This window comes from Ustilaginoidea virens, chromosome 1 (genome assembly GCF_000687475.1).
Source record: "Ustilaginoidea virens chromosome 1, complete sequence".
Taxonomy (NCBI): Eukaryota; Fungi; Ascomycota; class Sordariomycetes; order Hypocreales; family Clavicipitaceae; genus Ustilaginoidea; species Ustilaginoidea virens.
This window is the reverse complement of record NC_057316.1, coordinates 3,778,587-3,803,811: the sequence shown is the minus strand read 5'-3', so window position 1 is coordinate 3,803,811 and position 25,225 is coordinate 3,778,587. Positions and strand designations below refer to the sequence as shown.

The window sequence follows — 25,225 nt, the reverse complement described above, 5'->3', positions numbered from 1 at the left end:
GCAAATACTTGCTTTCCAGAATTTTCAGTCTTGTCCCCCTTTCCCCAGACTTGCCAACCACCGAAACATCCCCCCCGGCGTTAGGCCCGCTCTGGAAGGGCCGAATGCGCTGCAGGCTCCTCGACAAGCCGCAGACTTTACCCTCTAGTCTGCTGCTGGCTGCGAACTCGCTCCCCGGGGCCACGCGAGCTTTGTTCCAACCTGGAGTTGCAGCGGCTGTATTTCTCTCCCCGCAAATCTATAATCCGAGATCTGGCAGCTAGAATCACCGTCTGCGTTGCATTGCCATATCGGTAAAGCAATCCAAGTCTTCCTTTGCCATTCAATCCATCGCACCTGTCCGGGCGAAACAAGGCTAGGCGTTGTCCCTTGACCCGCCGAGAATTTTCCTTCCTTTTTTTTTTTTTTTTTTTTTTAGCCCTCTTTTTCTCTCCCTCTCTCCCTTTTTTCGTCCAGGTACATACTTGCATAGCATTTCTTTCCCCCTATTTTCCATCAACCCCTTTGTTCTCAAAGGAACAAAGAAAAGTCCTCATCTATTCAGGACTGCACTCCGACTGCACTCCGTCGTCGTGACAATGACGCAGGCAGTTAAGAGGGCCTGCGACGCTTGCCATCGCCGCAAGGTCAAGTGCGACGGCATCAATCCGTGCCGCAACTGCGCCTCAGCTCAGCTGTCGTGCACCTACAATGCGATTCCCCAGAAGAAAGGCCCCAAGGGCTCGAGAGCCAAGGTCATCAGCGAACTCCGCGAGACCCAACGACAGACGAGTTTGTCGGCCAAGGTCCAGAACCGGATAAACGGCGTCGCTTGCCCAGTCACACCTCCATCACTGGCCCCTACCCCCGGCCTCCTCACCTGCGACCTCGTCAAAGACTGCGCTCAGTTCTTCTTCGACAACTTGCATCCTCAAGCGCCTGTTCTCGACCGGCGACAGGTCGAGCAGCAGGTGCTGTACATGGAGCAGAATCGGGATGCCTACTGTCTGATGACCTCCCTCTGCGCCTTCATCATGCTCCAGCCTGGCATGTCCATGCCTGCTGGCGACCCCTACAACCTCGACATGATTCCTGGCGCCAACATTGTCTCGAGCCAGCTTCTTTTGGAAGAGTGCCTCAGGGTTCGCAAGGGCTACGAGTATCTGGACGCAATCACCCTCAACGCTCTGGCAACCAATTTTTTCCTCTTTGCCTGCTTTGCCGGCCAAGAGATGCATGACAAGGCTTGGTACTACCTTCGCGAGGCAGCCACAATGATTCACATGGCAGGCATGGATAAGGAGGAGCATTACATGCAATTCGATGCCTCGGAAGCTTCGCGACGACGACGCCTCTACTGGCTCATTTTGTCGGCCGAGCGCGGCTATGCCCTCCAACGCCGACGCCCCATTTCCTTGCAGGCCACCATCAACCTGCCAACTCTTGGTGACGACACAACCGACCCTGAAGCTCACCGGCTCGACAGCTTCGTCATGCTTGTCAACATGTTCCGACCTTTCAATGCCGCTGTCACGGATGCGTGGAACAAGACCCGAGGTCACTTCACAACCCAATACGTAAATGGCTTGCAGAAGCAGCTCAATGACGTGGCCCAATCCTACGCTTGCCAAGACTCGAATTTCACCGACCTGCACAGCGCCCAACAGTGGCTGAAGAACACTGTCTGGCAGCTGACTAGCGGTGTAGCAGCGAATGGGAACAACGAGGACTCGACAGGGTTCACCTCCTACCCCATGAATTTGTCAAGAGAACTGTTGGTCAGCATGGCTTCGCAATTCCCTGTCCAAGTTGTTGATCTTCTCGGCGCTGGCTTGGTAAGTAAGGGGGTTTTTTTTTTTTTTCAAAAAAAAAAAAAATAAAAACCGTCTTCAAGGTCCTGGGACTAAAATATAGGTGACAGATTGTAAAGGTTTTGGAACTTTGTTCGTCGTTGACCGAGTATCTCGCCATGCAACCCCCATCCCGAGACCCATTCACCATCGGCCCTCGCGAGCATCTTAATCAAATCATCACCATGGTGGCCATCTGCAGGAACGGCGACTACCGTTTCATGCCCTTGCTCATGTACAAGATTGGAGAAGTTTTACCTCGCATGACGAATCCGATGCTTCAAAACGCACCCGACAATGTCAATCTCGCCAACATGGACATATTCGACGGTTTCGGCAATGCTGGCATGGCGCAGCCCCCCAACCAGATGCACATGCCAATCGAGACGGACTACGACCGCAAGTTTTCCGTGGAAGAATACGACAAGAGTTATGCCATGGACATGAATGGCAACACACCCGAATCCGCGCCGCTCTCCAATCATTCCAACAGCTCGCCCTCGATTGGCCAGCAAGGGTCCGCAGATATGGGTGGCTCCTTCGTCAGCTCGCCGGGCCTCTTGTCGCCGGGAATGGAGCTTCCCCATCATATCAACGGTTTCATGCCCGACATGGTGATGAGTTCGATTGGCAACGCGGGGCCTCCAACTACGGCGTCGCCAGGTCAGCACATGGGCCATGATGGCATCTCGCAACGAATGGATGCGATGGGAGCAGCACAAGGCATGCGTCCTCAAGGGTTGAATCCGATGAATTCCATGGGAGGAATGGAGCCAGTATCGCAAAGGCAAGGCAGCTTTCATTTACAAAACCGACAACTGGGCGGTTTTCAGACGTTGCAGGGAACGAGTGCAGACACGAGCAGATCAATGGTTGGTGTGACTGGCATGGGCACGTACTAACCAGCCCTTGTCATGGGTTTATTTCACTACGACGCTGCAGCCGGCCTCTTCACATCTGCACCCAGCCTTCCGTTGCGACTGGTTTCGTTAAGCGAAGAGCCTTTTGATACTAATTTGGTGAAAGAATGACGTTTCCTTTGTCTATTTCCACTTCTTCTGCCGGTTCAGTCTTGAACCGGACGATGACTGTTTTTTTTTTTTTTTTTGGGCCTTTCCTCGCCTCAACCCTTGGAACGGGGAACTTCTTTGTTTCCCCGATTGGGTCTCTTTTGGGGAGGGCCAGGGCCTCGATGAGCTACGGCAAAAGCATGATGCACCTTTTGTTGACACAAGCTACATGCTTCTTTTTTCTTCCTCTTTCGCCTTGTTCCTGAAATTATGGGGGCATGGTTTCTGGCTTGCCATGCAGAGACGAGCTCTTTAGCGTGAATATTGGGATACTGTGTATATATATACTCTTTAAGCTTCATCAGGGGCGATGATGGCGTTGCGTATCTGGTTTTCAGGCAACGCTTGAAGTCGGAGACTCCTTTTTCATGGCATCTTGTTATTATTACAGCTGGGTGGGTCAGGTTCAGGTTTTGGTGTTTGCGCGGCGATTGGGACGCAGGGATGACTGCCGGTGGATGGGATTTGGACAGCCTAGGAGGAACTAACCATCTGGAATCGTTATTTTACGGGCGGACGAACGGCGCCTTGTGGTCTTTCACAATAGACGAGATGCGAGATGCGAGATGCGAGATGCGAGATGCGGGTTCAATCGAGGGCAAATGCCTCTGCAGCCCGTGTCGTGTTGTCAGTTTTTCCAGGGACATGGCAGACCATACCTGTCTGGTGCTTATGTGGTCAAGCAGACCAGACGTTTTCATCGCTTATGTTCGTTGCCATTGAGTCTGGTCTGCACGGTGTGCTCAGACCAGACTCTCCAGTCCGTTGCCAGAGTCGAGGCAGGCGTTCTTGTGGCGCAGTTTTAGGGAGTCGTCAACTAAAACCGCTGATAAGTAACCCTGTAAACGTCAACTCAATCAACCAGACTCATCAAATCAATGGCACCAGACCCCACCCCAGCCAGCCAGCTGCTGGTGCGATCCGCCCTGGCCCCACCTATGTGAGTCAATTGGCCTGAAAGCGTCTGGTCAACTTAGGTACCTTAGGTAGGTACCTTAGGTATGCTAGCGTCTGGGTCTTGGTAGTAGGTACCCTGACCACATGCCTGCCATTGATGCCAGGCAGGCACTGGGCAGAGTGACACATACTCCGTACTCCGTACAGTCTGGTAGCTGGTAGCTTGAGCCAGGCGTATTTTCATGTCAACGCCTGGTCCATAGCTGCGACTCGCGAGAGGCACTGCGAGATCGATCATCCACCCATCCCACGCACACAAAACACGATTGCGATTTCGATTGCGATTTCGATTTCTGCGTCTCACCTCTCACCCGCCGAATGCATCTACTGTAGCGGTCAAAGGCAAGGAACAAGGAACATAGGCAAGGCGGGAAGCGCCGGTCCCACCCTGGCGCCCCAAAATCTCTTCTTATCCACCACATCTCTCGCGCCAGCCCTTTATCACGACGCAAGACACACGACACACGACGCACGACACGCGACGCGCGACGCACTGAGCGAACCGACTTCCATCTCGGCACCAAACTCGGCCATCTCGGAGGTTCCGCCTCATCGCGCTTCAAACACCCAACCTCCCCCCCCAAAAAATCGCACACCCACCTCAGCATGAGCCATCAAGCCAACCAGCCGCCTGCTCCCAACCTGCTGAGCCAGCTCACGGCGCGCCTGTCGGAATATGGCTCCAACGCCTCCAGCAACATAGCAGAAGGCTTCAACCAAATGACCCCGCAGGCGTGGATCCGCGTGGTCGTCATTGCCGGCGGATGGATGCTCCTCCGGCCGTACATCCAGAGGGCCGTCGCCAAGGGGGCCGTCGAGAAGATGGAGAGGGATGACCGCCGGGCGCGCGGCGAGCGCGGCGAACCGCCGCCTCACCCGGACCTCACGCCCAACGAGTACCGCGGCATCAAGGAGCGGTTGTACGCGCACGACGACGACGACGACGACGACGGGGGCGCGGACGGCTCGGGCGCGGACTGGGGCCAGAAGGCGCGCGTGCGGCAGCGGCAGATGCTGCGGGAGCTGTTGGAGGAGGATGAGCGACGGAGGGCGGCACAGGATGAGGATGCTGATATCCAGGAGTTTCTGGAGGATTGATGTCTGGAGGCGGCGGGCAGAGGACTTGGGCTGGTCCCGTCTTGGGGTGTGGGAAACGGTGCTCGCGGTGGTGATGCTCGACAGAGGTGTTGGGGGTTCGTTTTTTTGTCCCTTGGCATGATTGCAGAAGTGGTGGATGAGGAGGCGGCCACGGCCTTTTCGTCAGGGTTGACGGCGTGTCAGGTTGAATCGCCTTTTTCTACCGGCAGCTTGGCTTTTGTACAAGCTGTGGCCTTTTTCTTTTTGGGTACGGCAATCAGTCACTTTGGCGCGGTTTCCCATGTTCGTGCGCCGTTTCCGCCCAGCCCGGCTGGTTTTGGCCGCCGAGGTTTGGATACCGAGGATGAAGGAGAAGCGTTAAAAGTGTGTGTGCTCGTGTTCCTTGCCGATCCAATCTCGAGCAAATCAAACGATGGGCTCATGACCAAGGCATCTATCTGACTGGACGCTTGCTAGCGTATACCTAGCGACTCGGAGATGGAATCCTAGCAAAGACTGACTTGGAGAACTGGCACGAAAAAATAAACAAGAGCAAAGCAACTTTCGGGGGACAGTTCTTCCGTACGGAACGAAAAGATGGCTGGGACCATGACGGCACGGCATACGGCACGATATGCTGCACAGGGTCTGAATCGGCCTCAACTTTCTCTTTATTTCGGTACTAGGGAACGGAATGCTTTAAAGCTATCGCATACAGACAGTCAAAGAGTTTTGACAAGCCGCGGGCTGGGGGAGCCATGCCCGCTTATACATGTTGAATGTTGGAGACGCTCTGTGTCCCACCGGCGGTCCTGCCAAACCCTGACCCCATCACTTACAGCCTACAACACCGAGGACCGGGGACCGAGGTGTGAAGTGATGAAGCCTTCGTTGGTCATGGAAATTAACAAGCTTCGTGGTACCCAGCCCCGATCTGGTCTCGGGAATTGGGCCCTGCTTGTCGCTGGCAGTTTCCCAAAAAGCCATTACCATCGATCTCGACGCCGGGTCGTTGCAGGCACTAGCATTAAGAAGAAAAAGAAAAAGAAAAAAAAAAAAGTCAGTAATTCTTCTCGTACGAGGGTCTGGTCTCGGCACAAAGGTGTCTTACAACGCCCGAGGTAAAAACTCCCTGCAGATTTTGTTAGAATATTATTTATCAAGAAACTGAGTGATGTTGTCACTTGCCGTGTCTTTGTAGTAGTTTGCGCACGTATCTTTGGTAAGACTTTCATCATAGGACCAGGTGCCATCGAAATTCCGTCTGCAGCAGTTGTGGGCGTCGTGGCTCTTGCGGGCCCTGTATATGTGTTTGAGTCGGCGTGAATGGCAGTGTTTAAGCATGCTCCAACTTACTGGACAGCGAGAGCTGCGGCAAAGACGAGGACGGATCCGAAACGCATTTTGAAGGCGTTGCTGAACGGCACGATGGCGGACGAGGGATGAGGAGTGATGGGATCTGATGAGAACTGAAGAGCAGTGGTGAGAAGTGGTGAGGAGTGTTGAGGATGATGGGAAGCGAGGAGGAGCGCTTGCTTTTATGATAGATTTCTCGACTTTGACAAGCTGCCGCCGTTGCTCCTGGAACCACCGGAGCAGAGAGAGAGACTGTTGTTGTTGTTGTTGCTGCTGTTGTTGACGTCACCACACACTCTGCTTCCCGGATTGTCTGGAAAAGAAAACGTCTACACCTAGGATCCCGAGTTCCCCGCGCGTCACGTACGTACTTGCGATGGCCCGGCTAGGGTGCTGTTTACGAACGGGAGTTGCGGGACACGGGGGGCGGTTTTGCGAGTCCGCAGGCGGCCTTGGCCTCCTCGCATTGAGGCGGATAGTGACGGATTGTTTGGCACGGTTGAGCTACGAGACGACGATTACGAATCCAGACCCTCAGCCACGCCTGGCAAGGAGGGGAAATCTCGGCAGCGCGGCACCCGGCCAGGGGCTTGCTAGTGCCGGAGAAGCCAGCCGACCCGCGGGGTTCCTCGGCTGCACGGACCGGTGGCCCCACATTCAAATCCCTCGGCTCCGCTTTTGGGGTCTTTCGACCGTTCGGGCCCTTCGGTCGTGCGTGCCAGTTCATGTCCGTCAAAATCCATGGCAACAGCATGCATCATCGCTCTTTAGGGTTTGCGTCAACCCCGCCTTTTCTTGGAAACACCCTAGATACCTCCTTGCCAACTGGTCCAGCCGCCAAAACCTACTACCAAATTCCTTTTGCACTTGCGACTCCAGCATTTACAACAGAGCCAAATGAGTGACATGTTTGAGCGTGAGCATCAAGAACGCCGTAGATGACGCGTTGTTCGTCCGCCTTGAGCACTGCTAGATCGCACAGCCTGCTGATGCATCTTTCAGTACTACGAGGCTTTCCATTGGCTTCCACCTGACCGGCGGTGCTGCGTGCGTGCGTGCACCGACTAGGGTACGCGGGAGTAGCGCTGACAGTAGGCTGGATAGTACGGATACGACGGAGTGGTTAGGATAGTGATGATGCAGCTTTGATTAAAGCATATATGTAATAGAAAGACAAGCTCTTATAGTATTGCTTTAAAATTTATTTCCTGAAAAGCATTGAACCAGTTTAACATGCTAAGTTTACTAATCAGGATTATCATCCCATCCCATCCTACCTCGTATCTCGTATCTCGTGTCAATACGAGACGTGCGCGAGTTCTTGTTCAGCCTCTCCGGTGGATATGCCATCTCTCGATGACTTTCCGATGACTTTCCCACCTGGTAGACTAGATAGGTACCTGCTTGGCAGCCAAGGTAGTCCTGCTTCTCGCAAAACAAAAGAGCCCCAAATTCCCCTTTCCCTACCCCCCGGACCCCCCGGACGAGCCGGCGCGCTGGGCCTGGGCTCTGTTCCAAGTCTTGCTGGAACGATGGGCTTCGCCGAGGCCAACAAGGGGTCTCATTCTTTCCCGCCCGCCATCATAGCCGACTCCCGAGCCCCCAAGCCTCCTGCTGCTCCCAAGTCTCGCAGCGCCAACTGCTGGGTAAGGGGGCCTACCCTTACAGGGTGCGCCGGGCTGGTTCCCGGTGACAGCCACCCCCGCCCGTCCGCTCTTATGAGACTTTGCGGAGACGGGACATGGTCATGGTGCGCTTGGTGACCTATATCGGGGCGGTTTACGATTAATGAAAATCAATCGCAACACTAAGACCTGAAAGAGTACGCACACGGTAGGAGTAGGGGTCATCTGGCGGTGTGCAGGATGATGAGTGGTGATTGGTTCTTTAAGCTCGGATAAAGTCCAGGCTTAGTTCTAAGCCCTCGCTACGGACTCCGGAAATAGAGCATTTCGAGGTACGGAGTAGCATGAATGAAAGGAGGACAGGGACTTGACCATGTATCGAGTACCGGACAACCTGTTCGCTGCACAAGCAACGCTAAACGTTGCGCAAAAATGTGCTGCCACACCACAACGTGCGCCGTCATAATCTGGGGCAGTAGTTGTGAGCCCGGGAGGGAGGGTTGCCTAGATTCACCTGCAACTTCCGAATATTTATGCGTATTGCGAGGCTAAAGACTGCAAGTTTAAGCCCCAGTATCGACAGTTGTTAGTATACATGCGCTGCAAAGAGAGAGCAGCAAGAGAAAGATTCCCTACTAAGAGTGTTAGGAAGACGGGATATGCACTGTTAAAAAACATCAAATCCCTATGGATAGAGAGGTATACCACATGCGGCCTCCTATCAGATGCTAGGAACCTGGGTGGGTGTTGTATTTGTCGCAGTTTTCATGTTTTGGATTGTTCCAGTCTCTACCAAGGAACATAAATACATAAGGTACCTACCTGCTATGTAGTACATGGTTCCAGCCCCACTTTCCATTCGCCCATCTAACAGTATCCGCCGGAACAATCTTAGTCCGCGACTTCCCCGTCTTTTTGCCTCCAAACGAATTTCTCAACCCGACCCCGTGCGACTTATCCTTTACTCCCTTCAACCGCGCACATCGCAACGCCATCAACATATGCGTCACCATGTCCTGGCGCAACCAAGGCATCACGGGCTCGAATAACATCCCTCTAGGAAAGCGACGCTTTGCCGATGACGAGGAGCAAGCCGTCGATCGTGACGACACTTTCCGTGGTCGCGACCCTGAACCTAGAAGTGAAGCAGACGGCCCCCGGCGAAGAAAGAAGCGCAACAGATGGGGCGACGCGTCCGAGAACAAGGCTGCCGGCCTCATGGGTCTTCCCACCGCCATCATGTCCAACATGACAAGCGAGCAGCTGGAAGCCTACACACTGCATCTTCGCATCGAGGAGATCAGCCAAAAGCTGCGCATCGACGATGTCGTTCCAGCAGACGGCGACAGGTGCGTTTCCCGGCATATAACCCCCCTTCCCCTCTTTCGGTTTCGGAAAGAAAAAGAAAAAGAAAAAAGGAGAGAGAAAGAAAAAAGATGAAAAAAGAGATGACGCGAGCTGACACACGACGCAGATCACCCTCGCCAGCTCCACAGTATGATAACCATGGCCGACGTATCAACACTCGAGAGTATAGATACCGCAAAAAATTGGAAGACGAACGACACAAGCTGATTGAAAAAGCCATGAAGACGATTCCTAACTATCACCCTCCACAGGACTATCGCAGGCCAACAAAGACCCAAGAGAAGGTTTATGTGCCTGTGAATGACTACCCGGAGATTAACTTCAGTATGATTGCTAACCCTCCTAACCCGAACCAATGCTCCTCTTGTCCCCCCTCCCCCCTTACCTTCTTTTTTTTTTTTTTTTTGGGTTTTTTCTTCTTCTCTCTGTGTGTGCCGCCCTCTTTGGAGTTTCATCAGTCTCACTGCGGCCTTGTGGAGGTTCTTTGAGATGCCTGGTTCTTCGTGGGATGAGCCCATGTGCTCGTGCTTTCCCATCCTCCGCACGCCTAACCTTGAATCTTGATGAGCCAATTTTTCAGATACTAACACGTAGACTTTTCCCTCCCCCTATCAAGTTGGCTTACTTATCGGACCCCGTGGTAATACTCTCAAAAAGATGGAAGGAGAATCCGGTGCCAAGATTGCTATTCGAGGCAAAGGTTCCGTCAAGGAGGGCAAAGGTCGTTCGGATGCTGCTCACTCAAGCAACCAGGAGGAGGACCTGCACTGCCTCATCATGGCCGATACGGAGGACAAGATTAACAAGGCGAAACAGCTTATCCACAACGTCATTGAAACGGTAAGCGTCTTGAGCGGAACCGCCGCCCTGTCTGTTTCCTCTTTTTCAGGCTCCCTTTCTTCTCATCCTGTTGTGCTCATCAACGATTTGTCACGTTTCTAGGCTGCTTCAATCCCCGAGGGTCAGAACGAGCTCAAGAGAAACCAACTTCGAGAGCTGGCTGCTCTCAACGGTACCCTCCGTGACGACGAGAACCAAGCTTGTCAGAACTGTGGCAAGATAGGTCATCGCAAGTATGATTGCCCCGAGCGCCAAAACTACACTGCCAGCATTATTTGTCGTGTGTGTGGAAACGCGGGGCACATGGCCCGTGACTGTCCCGACCGACAGAGGGGTGCTAGCTGGCGTAACGAAGGCCGTCCCGCTGCTAGGATCGGTGGCGGCGACGCTGTTGATCGTGAAATGGAGGTGCGTCATGCCCCCCTCCCGTGAATTAGTCGGTCGACACGCGCGTGTAAGGGATACTAACGTTGCTGCTGCTGCAGCAACTTATGCAAGAGCTTGATGGAGGCTCCGGCGGTCCCCCCGCTCGTATTGAGGCCGGGCCAGGGGGAGACGCAGCCGGCAGTGCTAACAACATGGGGAACGATGCCAAGCCTTGGCAGCGCGGGCCAACAGGCGGTCCAGCGCCTTGGCGAACCAGGCACCACGATTCCAACGACGGAGAGTCTCGAGGTTCTGGTGCGGCACCACCTTGGGCTCGAGAGCGGAATCGTGGCTATGACAACCACGGAGATCGCGATCGGGACCGCGACCACCGCAACCGCGACCACCGCGACCACCGTGACCACCGCGACCACCGCGACCACCGCGACCACCGCGACCGTGACTGGGACAGGGACAGGGACAGGGACTATCATTACGGCAACGGGCATGGCTACGGAGGCTCGTCAGGTGCATCAGCCCCTCCACCGTGGCATCACCAGTCCCAGCACCAGGCACCTGGAACCCAGAACGGCTATTCTGGCTATGGCGGCTACGGTAGCTACGCCCCTCCGCCAGGACTTGCCGCACCCCCCGGTTTGCCAAAATACTCGGGTTCTGGAGCTCCTCCGCCTCCTCCGCCCTCCGGCGATACGCCGCCGCCGCCGCCGCCTCCTCCTCCACCTCCTCCCGGAGCTTGAGCGAGTAGCTCTTCCAACCGTTTTCGGACCGAATGCCAGGCTAATTCACTGCTAACATGGAGCTAGCTGCTTGTGCAAGAGGGGACCTGACATTTAGGAAAGCACGATAGTTGGGCGCGCTGCGTGGTAAGGTTACGTGACGACAACAAGGCTTCTGGCACTGATGAATGATGATGACGACGAGAGATTTTTCATTCATGCGCAACTTGACCAGGCAAAACCACCCCAGTTCTTACCAAGCCAAGTGTTTTTTTAAGAGACGGCAGGGTCTCAACTAACCGCAGTAGGCATGTATCCTAATTTTTTGGTTCGTTTCTTTTTCTGTGTTTTAGTAATTATACATGAAGATTGATAATGGGGAATTTCGTAGCCACAGCGTTGCTGTGTTGCTGCGTTGCTGTGTTGCTGTGTTGCTGTGTTTTGCTGCAAAGACGCGGCAACTGGTCAATGTCTAGGCAGTAAAGGTTGAACAGCAAGACGGATGGGATGGCTCGATCTCTGAGGCCCTGACGACTGCCGACTGCAGGAAGCGCGGGGTCTTGTTGATCTGCCCAGTAAACCTTGCTTTCGCCGAGACGCACGAGACCTGGCGTCTGCGACTGCGGCTGCGGCTGCGGCTGCGGGTCTTTGCTCTGCAATGCTGTTCGTGATGGTTGGTTGTTGTTGGGTTGGCCGCCTGCTCTCCGTAGCGCTGCGGTAACATCTGGCACTAGGGAAGCGACTGGAAGGGACTGGAACCTTGAAGCTGGTGCAGCGGATAAAGCGACCTGCCAGGTTGCGATGCGCACCCTGCGTAGGTGTCTGACAATTGAAATGCCAAGGTCGAAAAACAAAACCACCGAATGTGAAGGGGGTGGTCAAGACTCAAAGTTAGGTTTTGTACGTTGGGTACCCAAGGCTTTAACAAGTAGGGTTCAGGGTTTACCAATGTTCTTTCTCTTTACCAATATAATAACGGTGCATGTATCTCGGATGTTGTTGCGCTACCCTGTAGGAAGTGGTCACCTAGAAGGTAGGTACCTACCTAGGTACCTACCTTACCTAACCTAACCTCGGTTTGTCTTTCAACTAGCGGATATGTCTACTTTTGGAAGAGAAGGAAATAAATACATGGCTACATTTTTAGAGACATCTTGATAACTTCATTAAACTGAACTGGCATGCAATACACGGTAGTAAGATGGGGAAGTAATTAGGAGCTGGTCAACTCCAAACAACTACTTCCATACTCCGTACTACCATAAGGGGATACATTATTCATGCCAGCAGCCAGCCCCACCTGGCTTCCCAACCATCCAACCATCCATCCAACCATCCATCCAACCATCCATCCATCCATCACCTTTGGCGCGCTCGCCGTCACCCGTCCACCTCAGTCGACCTAATTGCAGCTAGCAGCGGACCCCTAAGCCCTAGAACCGTTTTCCTCTTCCCTCTTCCCCACCGGCACCCGTTGCTATTCAGGCTGCGCCCTGCATTATGTATGCTTCGTGATCCTCTATGGAGGCGCCTTTCATTGCTTCTCGCCACATCGACCTTTTCGGATCTTTGATTCTGCATCTGTAGATGAAAAGCGTTCCCGCTCCTGCCGCCCTGATGGCCCGAAACCCTTTCGCTTTCCGGCCGCTCCAGGTGACATTCTGGACGACAGTCGTTTACCTGGCTGTCTTCATCTCGTTAATCCATGTCCACGAAACTGTACCGTCCGCGCCGTCGCCGGACAAGTTGCCCCAAGGCATCAACTTAACCGAGGCATGGTCGGACCTGCAGGCCATCACCAGGTTCTACCATCCATATAATAGCCACGAGAACGATATCGTACGGGACTATCTCATCCGCCGGTCTCGCGAGATCCTGGACAGAAACGGGGTCAACTACACCACGGATCTGACCGGTGGTGTTCCGTGGCAAAGCAGGTTGGTCAATGCCAGCGGGAAGAGGCAGGTTGAGCGCCCAGCAAGGGACCGTATCTGACTCGTCGTCTCGCAGCTACCTGTCATCCGCTAGCGTTGGCGTTGGCGTTGGCGTCGAAGCTGCCGAGGCCCCGGCTCGTCCTCAGGGAGCTACCCTCTTTGATGATGTTATTTCCAACGTCACCTATGCTACCAGAGGCAGCGCAGTTGGCCAGTATTTCGAGGGCAACAACTTTTATGTCTACGTTCACGGCTCGGACGACCCTGCGGGGGATTGGTGGCGCTCAGAAGATGCTCGACGAGCAGCTCGTGGCGGCGCAGGTGTGTTGGTAAATTGCCACTTTGATTCGTAAGTCGTAAGTCTTGGTCGCATTAGGTAGTTTTGCCAGTACGGGGGGGGGACGAGGGGGCACTCGGCTTTTTTTTTTTTGGGTTTTTTTTTTTCCCCCTCTCCCATTCTTCGTACTTCATCACTGACTCTCCCGAGGGTCTCCACTGGTTATGGTGCGACTGATGACGGCATGTCTTGCGTCTCCCTGCTGCAGCTGCTCAGTCACTTTACCTCCCCCGGCCGCCAACCAAAGAATGGCATCGTCCTTCTCTTCAACAATGCCGAAGAGGATGGTCTGCTAGGCGCGCGAGCTTTCGGTTATAGCCCTCTGGTCCGGTTCTGTCACACATTTGTCAACTTGGAAGGAGCTGGGGCAGGCGGTCGGGCCATGCTTTTCCGCACAACCGATCTCGAGACTGCTCAGGCCTATTCCAAAAGCCCACATCCTTTCGGATCAGTCGTTGCCGCAGATGCCTTTGAGAGAGGTGTTATCAAAAGCGCGACCGACTACTCGGTCTTTGTCGACAACTTTGGCCAGCGCGGTCTCGACATTGCCTTCTTTTCCCCTCGTTCTCGCTATCACACCGAAGAAGACGACGCTCGGCACACGTCGGTCGACTCCATCTGGCACATGCTCTCGGCTGCTTTGGCTTCGGCCGAATCCCTGTCCAGGTCCAGCAGCAGCGCCCGCTTCAGCGGTCCCCGGTCTGACGGCAGAAAGGATCTGGTTCAGAACGGTCGGCCTACGGCTGGCGTTTGGTTCGATTGGTATGGAGCTGCCTGGTCGGCTTTTCCGCTTAGAGGGCTTTTTGCTTGGACATTGACGTTGCTCATTACCACACCACTGACCCTCGTCATCGTGGCCCACCTGCTCGTGCGCAAGGACAAGTGGTACCTGTTTGCCGCGGACGGAGCCACGGATATATCCGAGGGCGATGGTCGTGTGCCGATTGGAGGATGGAAAGGCTTGATCAGATTTCCACTTGCCTTGGTTGTTGCAGGCGGACTAACTGTCGGATCCGTCTACTTGTTGGCCAAGGTTAACCCGCTGATCATCTATAGCAGCAGCTACGCTGTGTAGGTCTACACGATTCCCCCTCTCCCCCCTTTTCCTCCAGGGGTATTGTTTTTTTTTTCTCTCTCTCTTTCTTTTTTTTTCCAGGTACTGACTTTTGCACAGCTGGGCACAGATGATTTCATTGTTCTATTTCCTCTCATGGCTCATTCTGCGAGGAGCCCATTTCGTTCGACCAAGTGCTCTTCAACGCGGATTTGCCCTGTTTTGGATCTTTCTCATCACATGGGTTCTCTCAATTCTGGCCGCCGTTGCTGAAGATCGCATGAATATCGGCGGCGTCTATTCCTTGGCCTTTCTGCATACGTTCGCCTTTGGGGCGGTTCTCATTTCTTTTCTGGAACAGTTTGCCCTTCCAAGCAAGCAGACTTTTGCCCTCCAACAGGTCGGCGAGGGAGGGGGCGATGCCGGACAGGCTAGCGGCAACAGAGACGAAGGCGCTGAACACGAGGGGGGGCGGGAAGACGGCGAGAACGCCGAGGATGCCCCCGATGCCACAGAAACCACACCGCTGAGGGCTGGCGAGCGCGGTTATGGATCCGATGAGCAGGTTACGACGTTTGCGAGCACGTACCGACGATCGGTGTCTGAATCGAGACACACGGAAGCCGACCTCGGGCAAAGGCATGCTGCCTACGAAAACGAACAAAGCTGGTCGGGCTGGCTTCCCACTTGGACCTGGTTCCCCCAACTCCTCCTACTGGGTACCGTATACGTCATTGTCCTGGGCAACCTGGCATTGGTGCAGACTACTTCTCTGGCCAAGACGGGTTCGGACGGCAGCAGTCTGCTCGCCCCCCTGATGGGGGTTGGCGTACTGACGATTATGCTCCTGCTTCCGTTAACGCCGTTCATACATCGCGTCACCCATCACGTCCCCCTATTCCTCCTCGCCGTCTTTATCGTGACGCTAGTCTACAACTCGGTCGCCTTCCCATTCTCCGTCAACAATCGATTCAAGTTCTTCTTCCAAGAGGTGGTGGACATTGACAAGGGCACCAATGTCGTGAACCTGATGGGCCTGGAAGAGTTTGTTCGTCCCGTCATCAGCTCCCTGCCCACGCCAGCTGGCCAGTCCATCACATGCTCCGGACCGACGGTGCGCGCAGACGTCAAGACGTGCAGCTACGACGCCTCCCTGTTGACACCAGATGTTGCCAACGGAACCAGATTGGCCGATGTCGTGTCCGTTGAGGCGTCCAGAGGCGCTGACGGCAAGTCCGTCATAGTCAGGGTGGATGCATTAAACAGCCGCACCTGCTTCCTGGACCTTTCGTCTCCCGTCTTTGGCTTCTCCGTCGAGGGTGGAGGCAACAGAGACGAGCGCTTCGGATCGTATCCGTCCGAAGGTCTGAAGCACGTTCAGCTTTGGAGACGGAAATGGGAGGGGCCCTGGACTGTCACACTTCAGCTGGGTGGTGGTGGTGGTGGTGGTGGTGGTGGTGGTCTAGCGAGCGGCCGGGAGGATGTTGCTGGCGTCGAAGCCATGGGAGCTGGCGATTCCACCAACGGTGAGCTCAAGCCGCGAGAGTCGGCGGACGAGCTGTCCATAACGGCCAGATGCTCCTGGTCGGACGTGAACAGTGGCGAGACTATTCCAGCGTTTCACGAAGTGACACAGTACATGCCTCGGTGGGCGGTTGTTACAAAGGCGGCTGTTGGTCTGTTGGAGGTGAGAAAGACGGTCAAGGTGGTGTAGCGGGGGGCTTCTTTTTTTTTTTTTTTTTTTTCCCCTTAGACTGTATCTGTAATGCTGTGTCTCATGTCTGATGTCTGATTGGAGTGGCTGCCCAGCATGGCCATGCTATGCTGTCCTCGCAAAAAGATACAAAACCTGGTTGGTTGTTGCAGGCCAGGAGACATGATGGGTGCGTTGGTTCGTTCTCCGCAGTGCCCTCCAGGCCCTCCTCCCACCAAGCAGGCCGGCCACACGTATGCCACCAGTTGCAAGGGTGGAATGCTGCCAACACGCCGGGGTTATTATGTATGTACGGAGTACCGTTATTCAGTATTCAGGGGTAGCTAGCGTCGTGGTGCATTATCACATCATCCCCATCATCATCATCATCAACCAAGCCCGGCTCTTGCTTGCCCCACACAGACGCGAGTCACTCGACCGACCCTCCAAAACAACCCCAAACCCCGTCTCTGGGCCCACGAAAGCTGCCAAAGCCATGCTGTCTTGCATATGGAAGCCGTCCGAGGAGGTGCGCGGCGCCAAGCAACGCGCTCTCGTCTACTTTGTGTGCGGGAACCCCGGCCTCATCGGCTTCTACGTCGACTTCCTCGACGCGCTGCGCAGCCTGCTCGACAGCTCGGCAGCCGGAGCCACGGCGTACGACCTCTACGGCGCCAACCTCGCTGGCTTCTGCGACGATGAGCACGAACCGTTTGGCCCCGACAACCCGCCGCTGGACGTGCACGCGCAGGTCGACGCCACGTACCGCGACGTGGCCTCCCGCCGCGTGAGCAGCCCCGGCGGCGGCCCCGACGGCGGCCCCGCCGACGACAAGCCCTACGACCTCGTCATCCTCATGGGCCACTCGATCGGCGCCTACATCTGCGTCGAGATATTCCACAGACACCTGCGGGATGCCAGCCGGGCGCCCCATCTCCGCCTCCGCCACGGCTTCCTGCTCTTCCCGACGATCGCCTCCCTCGCCGCCTCGCAGGCCGGCACCCGCCTCAACCGGCTGCGCGGCCTGCCCACCGTGGACGCACACTTCGCGGCGTACGCGGGAGCTCTGCTGGGGCTGCTGCCGCAGCGCGCCCTGCAGTGGCTCGTCGAGAAGGTGCTGCGCTTCTCGCCGCGCGCCGCGGGCGTGACGGCGGAATGGCTCAAGAGCCGAGACGGCGTGCTGCAGGCCTTCCACATGGCCAAGTCGGAGCTTGACGACATCCTGGAGGACACGTGGGAGGACGCGCTGTGGGAGGCATCCGGCGCGGACGACGGGACGGCGGGGGGCAGCACGACAGGGCCCCGTGCGCCGCGGTTCTTCATGTTCTACGGCAGGCAGGACCACTGGGTTGCCGACCACGTGAGGGACGAGTTTATCGCGCGGCGGCGGCGGCGGGCGAGGGCGGGCAAGAAGGGGATGACGAGCATCACGGTCGACGAGGGCAACATAGCCCACGCGTTTTGCACGAGGGAGGGTGAGTTTTTTTTTTCTTTTTTTTTTCTTCTTCTTGCCGGACCAACGTTCACGATTCGGTGGGAGGGAATCTTCCCCATGTAGGTGCTGACTGACTGACTGGCGCCCCTCGGTAGACACGAGCTGGATGGTGGCCCGCAAGGTGAATGCCTGGGTCGCGGAGATTGATGGGGCCGACGGGCGGTGCGAGTGAGCCGGGCTGGGCTGTGGCGTCGCGTCAACGGGTTCGGCCGGACTGTGACTGCTGTAGGTCCGTGTCCTGTTGACTTGGTGGTCTGCGGCGTCTTGGGTTCCGAGTGGGACGGACAATGATGGGCCGTGCCGAGGCGTCGTCGTGAGATGGTTGCGACAGGCCTGAAGGGAGCTGGCTGCTGCTGGGCGGGGGCAAATAATTATCCACGGCTTTACGGGAGCCGAGCCGCGCCTTGCAAGGAGATGCAAGATTGACGAGCAGATGAAGATGAGGGCAATACAGGCACAAGATGACGAGCAGATCAAGATGAGGACAAGACGGGCAGAAGATGACGAGCAAGGATGCGCAACCGACGTAACTGCGCAGGTCCTTATCGGACCTATCCTCTGATGTTTCGCAGCGAATCAGATCGATCGAATCGCGCGGGCAAAAGCTAAGCCCCGCTTTCTGCATAGGCCGCTTAGGTCAGCGCCGGTTGGGTGATTGACCGCGGAGCTATTGGCATGGGAAGCAAACGCCATGCTCCATCTCCATCCTCTCACGTCCAGTTTCAAAGTTTCAACCCCCCCAAGCTTTCAAACCCTCTCGCCAGCCTCGATTATGCAGCATCATGGCGTCGCCAACTCGCGCGCTCCCCGCCATGTGCAGGCTCAGGCTCAGGCTCAGGCTTGCAAGGCCGCCAGCCCATCGTCCGCACTGTCCCAAACGAGCCTTTGCCCTGTCGAGCATGTCGCGATCCGGGCCGACCATGGACTACATTCCCATGCCGTACATTGAAGAGACGTCGGTAAGCGCTGCCCTCGGATGCGCCACGCTCTGGCTGTATTATTTTTATTTTTATTTATTCTTATTTTTTTTTCCTTTTCCATCGAGTCCGCGGCTGATGGGGAGTAGGCGTCGGGGAGGAGAACGTGTTTGTTTCCCTCCGGACAAGAAGGTGTGAAACCAACGCCGGGACGAGAAAGGGGCTGACGACGTACCGCAGGGGACATCTTCTCCAAGCTCCTGCAGGTAGATTGAGACAAAACACGCAAAGCACCCCCTCGGTCGGTGGCCGATGGCCGAAAGCACGCGCCTGACGGCTTTGCAGGAGCGAATCGTCTGTCTCAACGGCGAGATCAACGACTTCATGTCCGCCTCCATCGTTGCCCAGCTTCTGTGGCTCGAATCCGACACTCCCGACAAGCCCATTACCATGTACATAAACTCTCCCGGGGGGTCGGTGACCGCAGGTATGTTGCATTGTCGCCCCTGGCGGGATGTCTCCCCCGAGACGTCTTGGCCATTTTGATTTCCTTTTGGTTAAAAAAAGAAAAAAAAAAAAACCCTCGGCAGGCATGGCAATCTACGACACCATGACGTATATTCGATCCCCTGTGTCCACCGTCTGTGTCGGCGGAGCCGCCTCCATGGCAGCTATTCTTCTCGCCGGCGGAGAAGCTGGCAAGAGGCTCGCGTTGCCGCACAGCTCCATCATGATCCACCAACCGCTGGGCGGGACGCGAGGCCAAGCGTCCGATATACTCATTTACGCGAACCAGATCCAGCGCATCAGAGACCAGTCGAACCAGATCATGCGACACCACCTGAACAAGGCCAAAGGGCCCGATACGTATTCCCTGGAAGAGGTCAACGACATGATGGAGCGGGACAAGTATTTGAGCGTAGACGAAGCGCTGGGGCTGGGCGTCATTGATGCCATCTTGACCAAGAGGACGACTGAAGGGCAGCAAGGGAATGATGGGAAAGGCGGCAGCTGACAAAGGCCCGGTACCCCAGCCCGAGCCCCAGCCCGAGCCCCGGCCCGACCCCGACCCGACCCCGACCCCGAAGTGGATGAGCAATTGTCGACGGACCGTGTCCCGAGGGAATGGCGCAAACACGCAGCGGACGGAGCGCGTGAAGCTCGTGATAGCACTTTGCTCCAGCAGCACATGAATTCATAGGGGTGCAAAGTCAATGTCAAATTCGCCAATGTAACCGTCCCGTAGCCGTCCCGCAACCGTCCTGTAACAGTCCTGTCGATGCCTTGGCGGCATATGGCCTATGGCCTCGGCGTGACCAAAAATGGCAAATGCAGTTGCAAGCGCAGGTCCAGCCTCTGGGGAGCCGCGCGGCGTCTCGCTGGCCAATGAGAAGCCGCCCATTACGCACAGTGGAGCCGAACCGGTGTCGGCCAACTCGGCAAGGAGACAAAAACTTGGCTGCACAAATTGAAAGGAATCATTGAACATTCCACCTTGGTTGCGCCGACAACGGCATCTCTGCCCATTTTCTTCGCACTCCTCCCCCTCGGACATCGCGGCCACAATCCCCATCTCGCGTCTCGAATTGGCGACTCCCGAGCGAGCTCTGACTTCATAGGTCCCTTTCACCAAGACCTGGCCGGGTCAGCCCCCCCCCCCTTCGCCTCGCCTCTCTTCGCCTCACCTCGCCATGTTGTGCACTCTACGCCAGCGGCCGACGGCCTTGGCCAGCGCGGCCAAGAGCATCTTGACATCGTCAAGGAGTCACGGGTGCGTTTCCCCGTCTTTTCCGCTTCCTGCATTCGACGGGCCACTGACGAGCAGCCCTGCCCGTTGTCGTCGTCGTACGTCGCTGTCGCTGTCGTTGTCGTTGTCGCTGTCGATAATGCTGTCTGCAGCCGCTTGCTATCCGCCGCCACGCCAGCCCTCCAGGCAGAAAACAAGCTCAACAGAGTGTCGGCGGCAATCACGCAGCCCAAGTCGCAGGGCGCCTCGCAAGCCATGCTCTACGCCACCGGTCTTTCCGAGGAGGACATGGACAAGGCGCAGGTGGGCATCTCGTCCGTCTGGTACGAGGGCAACCCCTGCAACATGCACCTCATGGACCTGTCGCGCGTGGTGCGCGAGTCGGTCGCCAAGGCCGGCCTCATCCCGTACAGGTTCAACACCATCGGCGTCAGCGACGGCATCTCCATGGGCACCACCGGCATGAGGTACTCGCTGCAGAGCCGCGAGATCATCGCCGACAGCATCGAGACCGTCATGAACGGCCAGTGGTACGACGCCAACGTCAGCCTGCCCGGCTGCGACAAGAACATGCCCGGCGTGGCCATGGCCTTTGGCCGCGTCAACCGGCCCAGCATCATGGTCTACGGCGGCACCATCAAGCCCGGCTGCGGCCGGTCGGGCGACCCGCTGGACATTGTGTCCGCCTTCCAGGCCTACGGCCAGTACATTGCCGGCGACATCACCGAGGAGCAGAGGCTCGACATCATCCGCAACGCCTGCCCGGGCAGCGGCGCCTGCGGGGGCATGTACACGGCCAACACCATGGCCACGGCCCTCGAGACCATCGGCCTCACCCTCCCGGGGAGCAGCAGCAACCCGGCCGAGGACGCCGCCAAGGTGGCCGAGTGCGAGGCCGTCGGCCCGGCCATCAGGAACCTGCTCAGGGAGGACATCCGGCCCCGCGACATCATGACCCGCCAGGCCTTTGAAAACGCCATGACCGTCGTCTCCGTCCTCGGCGGCAGCACCAACGCCGTCCTCCACCTCATCGCCATCGCCGACTCTGTCGGCATCGAGCTGACCATTGACGACTTCCAGAGCGTCTCGGACCGCGTGCCGCTCCTGGCGGACCTGCGGCCCTCTGGCCGGTACGTCATGGAGGACCTTCACAAGATTGGCGGCACGCCCGGCCTGCTCAAGTTTCTGCTCAGCGAGGGCCTCCTCGACGGCTCGGGCATCACCGTCACCGGCAAGACCATGAAGCAAAACATGCAGCACGTGCCGGACCTTCCCTCGGACCAGCAAATCATCCGGCCGCTCAGCAACCCCATCAAGGCCACCGGCCACATCCAGATCCTGCGCGGCTCCCTGGCCCCCGGCGGCTGCGTCGGCAAGATCACCGGCAAGGAGGGCCTCCAGTTCACCGGCAAGGCCAAGGTGTACGACTCGGAAGGCGACATGATTGCCGGCCTGGAAAGGGGCGAGATCCGGAAGGGCGACAAGACGGTCGTCATTATCCGCTACGACGGCCCCAAGGGCGGGCCGGGCATGCCCGAGATGCTGAAGCCTTCCTCGGCCATCATGGGCGCCGGCCTCGGCAAGGACGTGGCCCTCCTGACCGACGGCCGCTACTCTGGCGGCTCGCACGGCTTCATCATCGGCCACATCTGCCCGGAGGCGGTTGTCGGCGGGCCCATTGCCCTCGTCAAGGACGGCGACCAGATCATCATTGATGCCGAGAGGCAGGTCATCGACCTGGATGTGCCCGAGGCGGAGATGCAGGCCCGCCGGAGGGAGTGGAAGGCCCCTGCTCCCCGGTACACCAAGGGCACGTTGAAGAAGTACGCGGCTTTGGTGAGCGACGCAAGCTCGGGATGTGTCACGGACGGATCCAACCACTAGGTTCTTGTGGCCCTTCCTCGGCGGGGGAAGTCGTCTGTACAGGGGAAGTCGTCTGTACAGGGAAGTCGTCTGTACAGGGAAGTCGTCTGAACAGGGAAGTCGTCTGTACAGGGGAGGCCGTCTGTACAGGGAAGCCGTCTGTACAGTGGGTGCGGGAAAATCAAAAGACATGTTTTGTACATTTATTTATCAAGAAGCAGAGAGAGGGGGGAAAAAGGGGGGGGAGGTGGTGGTGTTTGGGGACTTGGAACTGAAATCGACAAGTTTTACGTCGTGTATCCACTAAAGCATCAGAAGCGGAAGCGGAAGCAGAAGCAGAAGCATAATCACAAACACAAGCATAAGCTCAAGCACAATCACAAGACAATCACAACACAAGGCATGCCAAAGGGCCATCGTCAGCAGATTCCCGCTCCTCGCGATGCAACGCCAACAACTTGGTTTCGTCATGGGCATAGTATAGTAGCCTCCACACCGTTTCGTCATCTGTGAGGGAAAAAAAAAAAGAAAAAAAAAAACAAAGAAAAAAGAAAAAAAAAATGCAAAATCACACACATGTACAAAACACACACCCACACAGGTCCACGCCCCCATATCGGGTATTCAAATTCCTATGAGTTCTTACTACCAGCATAGGCCTTGACAAAGGCAGCCTTGTCCTCCATGGTGAGCCCAACCCGCTTGACGCGACCCAGTCGAGCCAGGGCCTCGGCGATGCGATCCAGCACGCGCTGCTCGTCGGCCGTGACGTCGGCGCCCCGAGGGATCCTATTCTTGACGAGGTCGTGGCCGCCGTTTGCGGGCAGCGACGCCCCGTTGGTCCTTGCGGCGGCCGTGTTCACCTGGCTCGCGGCCACGCGGACCCGGATGCACGTCGTCGGGCGGGACAGGAGATTCCACAGAAAGGCGAGCCAGCAGCCGGGGACGGGGGTGGTGACGTCGGACGGGGTGTAGCGAAGGCTGACGGGGAAGATGGGCACGCCGGGAGGGGTGTCGACCAGGGACGGGCTGAGCGGGAGGATGGCTTTCCCGTTGCTGCTCCCGCACTCGGGAAACACGGCGATGACGCGGTCGGGATACTGGTCGAGCAGGTCCTCGAGACGGACCAGCTTGGCGTTGGGGGGAGCGGCGGTGCGGACGGGGGCGAGGGCCTGGGCGATGGCGCCGAGCAGGCTCACGCGCCGGACCCTCCGCTCGCCGGGGTAGGAGAGGGTGAAGATGGGGTCGAAGATGGCGGCGAGGTAGACGGCGTCGATGGGGCTGGTGAAGTTGGCGGCGATGACGGAGCCCGGATGGGGGAAGCGCTCGATGGGCTGGTCCGAGAGGGTGCCGCGCTTGACGCCGTCGAGCTGCAGGTCCACCCACCAGATGCCGGGGATGGCCATGAGCCCCCACAGCGCCATCTTGCGCGCGACGACGGGCAGCGGCAGGTGGTGGAAGAGGACGAAGTAGCTGACGGCGTAGGCGACGAAGAACGGCAGCCGGAAGACAAAGAGGGCGGCGTGGGCGACGGCCGAGACGGCCGAGAGCGGCGTCGAGAGCGGCAGAAAGGGCGAGATGCCGGTCGCTTTGGGCATGGCGGGCGTGTCAGCAAAAGGGAAGAAGAAAGAAACAGAACACACACAGGCTGTGCGTGGGCTGCCGACCCAGACGTGACGTGTTGCCGGATAGAGTGTTGCCACTTACCCCGGTCGCGGTACTGGCTGTACTTTTCCATGGCTGGGGGGAAGAAGGGGGAGGGGGGGGGGGGGTTGGCCAGGAAAAGAAGCCGGACCCGGTCCCAACAGCCCCAGGGCAGACTTCCGGTGAGGGGGAAGCCTTGACCGTGTGTGGTTCACGATTGCTCTGCTCGCGCCGCGTAGCGGGGACGGGGCACGATCTGGGTTTCGGGCTTGTCAAAGGAAGCAAGCAAGCCAGCAAGCAAGCAGGCAAGCAGGCAGGCCAGCGAGCGGACGTGTCGGCGAGCGGACGTGTCGGCGGCGGAGAAGCGCTCGATGCTCGCTCGTTGGGCGGTCCGGTCCGGTCGGGGTGGTTGCTCGAGGCAGGCAGGCAGGCAGGCAGGCAAGGCAGCCTACGAGAGGGACGGGCAGGCAGGAAAAGGGAACGCGAGATGCGGAGAGGAAAGCGTTGGACGTTTTTGCGAGAGTCGGGGAATGCCGCGGCCGGGCGTTGGGCTCTTCCCAAGGATGAAATGCAGAACAAGTTTCGGCCAGGGAGAGCGGCGGCGCGGCAGGGTGGAGTGACGGCGGTCCTCGTCTGGTTGTCACGGGCCCATCCATCGCCAAAATCTACTACCTACGTCCACGTTCCACGTTCCACGTCTACGTCTACGTCTCAGAAGGGATAAGCCTCCTCCTCCTTTCCTTTCCTTTCCTTTGCTTTCCTTTTCTTTTCTTTGCGTTGGGTTTCTTTGCAAAGTTTGCGGCGGCGGCGGTCCCAGGCCCCTTCCGCTTGGCTGCTGACCAACCAGCGCCTGCCGGCAGGGCTACCTGGGGGCCCAAACGCTCTTGCCTTTTTTTTTTTTTTTTTTTTTTTTTTTTTTTTTTTTTTTTTTCTTAATTCGCGCTCGCTGGGAAGGCATGTTGCACAACGGCAGACATGTGAATGCCCACCAAAAAGGGCAGCGGTGTGGCTGTGTATGTGGCTGTGTGGCTGTGTGCTGTACTGTGTGGCGTTGTGTGGTTGTGTGGTTGTGGCGGTGTCGTGTTGCCCCCCGCGACGAGATAAACAAACCCGTCCCGCCCCGCCCCGTCTTCTCATCTTCTTATCTGCCTGCCAAAAGCTCCGTCTCCCTCCGTCTGACCTGAGCGAGCTTCAGCGCCACCTGCCAGCCAGATCCAGAATCGCATGCCGACGAAACCAAAACCCCCCTCCCGCCCCCCAACCCCAATCGCAAACTACGCAAAGTTCCCGTCCATGTGTCCTCCTCGACTGGCACC

At 57.0% G+C, this 25,225-nt stretch overlaps 9 protein-coding genes across 9 annotated transcripts; 7 read left to right on the top strand and 2 right to left on the bottom strand.

The window, feature by feature from the left end:
• Window positions 1–578: 578 nt before the first annotated feature.
• On the top strand, window positions 579–2,731 carry UV8b_00823 (uncharacterized protein; the record flags this gene model as incomplete). The annotated part of the gene is made up of 2 exons (XM_043138321.1): window positions 579–1,814; window positions 1,901–2,731. 2 exons carry the CDS (start codon window positions 579–581, stop codon window positions 2,729–2,731), a joined length of 2,067 nt encoding a protein of 688 aa, XP_042994255.1.
• Window positions 2,732–4,462: 1,731 nt separating this feature from the next.
• UV8b_00822 (uncharacterized protein) lies at window positions 4,463–4,954 on the top strand (the record flags this gene model as incomplete). The annotated part of the gene is made up of 1 exon (XM_043138320.1): window positions 4,463–4,954. One exon carries the CDS (start codon window positions 4,463–4,465, stop codon window positions 4,952–4,954), a length of 492 nt encoding a protein of 163 aa, XP_042994254.1.
• Window positions 4,955–5,837: 883 nt separating this feature from the next.
• UV8b_00821 (uncharacterized protein) lies at window positions 5,838–6,756 on the bottom strand (the record flags this gene model as incomplete). The annotated part of the gene is made up of 6 exons (XM_043138319.1): window positions 5,838–5,954; window positions 6,045–6,065; window positions 6,122–6,233; window positions 6,290–6,402; window positions 6,470–6,562; window positions 6,661–6,756. 6 exons carry the CDS (start codon window positions 6,754–6,756, stop codon window positions 5,838–5,840), a joined length of 552 nt encoding a protein of 183 aa, XP_042994253.1.
• Window positions 6,757–8,925: 2,169 nt separating this feature from the next.
• UV8b_00820 (uncharacterized protein) lies at window positions 8,926–11,246 on the top strand (the record flags this gene model as incomplete). Its single annotated transcript, XM_043138318.1, has 5 exons — window positions 8,926–9,263; window positions 9,389–9,606; window positions 9,899–10,122; window positions 10,225–10,530; window positions 10,608–11,246. The coding sequence occupies 5 exons, from the start codon at window positions 8,926–8,928 to the stop codon at window positions 11,244–11,246; spliced, it is 1,725 nt and encodes a 574-aa protein (XP_042994252.1).
• A 1,596-nt stretch (window positions 11,247–12,842) lies between these two features.
• Window positions 12,843–16,264, top strand: UV8b_00819 (uncharacterized protein; the record flags this gene model as incomplete). Its single annotated transcript, XM_043138317.1, has 4 exons — window positions 12,843–13,162; window positions 13,236–13,508; window positions 13,647–14,567; window positions 14,671–16,264. The coding sequence occupies 4 exons, from the start codon at window positions 12,843–12,845 to the stop codon at window positions 16,262–16,264; spliced, it is 3,108 nt and encodes a 1,035-aa protein (XP_042994251.1).
• A 475-nt stretch (window positions 16,265–16,739) lies between these two features.
• Window positions 16,740–17,910, top strand: UV8b_00818 (uncharacterized protein; the record flags this gene model as incomplete). The annotated part of the gene is made up of 2 exons (XM_043138316.1): window positions 16,740–17,718; window positions 17,834–17,910. The coding sequence occupies 2 exons, from the start codon at window positions 16,740–16,742 to the stop codon at window positions 17,908–17,910; spliced, it is 1,056 nt and encodes a 351-aa protein (XP_042994250.1).
• A 727-nt stretch (window positions 17,911–18,637) lies between these two features.
• Window positions 18,638–19,670, top strand: UV8b_00817 (uncharacterized protein; the record flags this gene model as incomplete). The annotated part of the gene is made up of 5 exons (XM_043138315.1): window positions 18,638–18,697; window positions 18,805–18,823; window positions 18,896–18,921; window positions 19,001–19,142; window positions 19,246–19,670. 5 exons carry the CDS (start codon window positions 18,638–18,640, stop codon window positions 19,668–19,670), a joined length of 672 nt encoding a protein of 223 aa, XP_042994249.1.
• Window positions 19,671–20,346: 676 nt separating this feature from the next.
• UV8b_00816 (uncharacterized protein) lies at window positions 20,347–22,286 on the top strand (the record flags this gene model as incomplete). Its single annotated transcript, XM_043138314.1, has 2 exons — window positions 20,347–20,426; window positions 20,555–22,286. 2 exons carry the CDS (start codon window positions 20,347–20,349, stop codon window positions 22,284–22,286), a joined length of 1,812 nt encoding a protein of 603 aa, XP_042994248.1.
• Window positions 22,287–22,897: 611 nt separating this feature from the next.
• UV8b_00815 (uncharacterized protein) lies at window positions 22,898–24,003 on the bottom strand (the record flags this gene model as incomplete). The annotated part of the gene is made up of 2 exons (XM_043138313.1): window positions 22,898–23,853; window positions 23,973–24,003. The coding sequence occupies 2 exons, from the start codon at window positions 24,001–24,003 to the stop codon at window positions 22,898–22,900; spliced, it is 987 nt and encodes a 328-aa protein (XP_042994247.1).
• Between the last annotated feature and the right edge of the window lie 1,222 nt (window positions 24,004–25,225).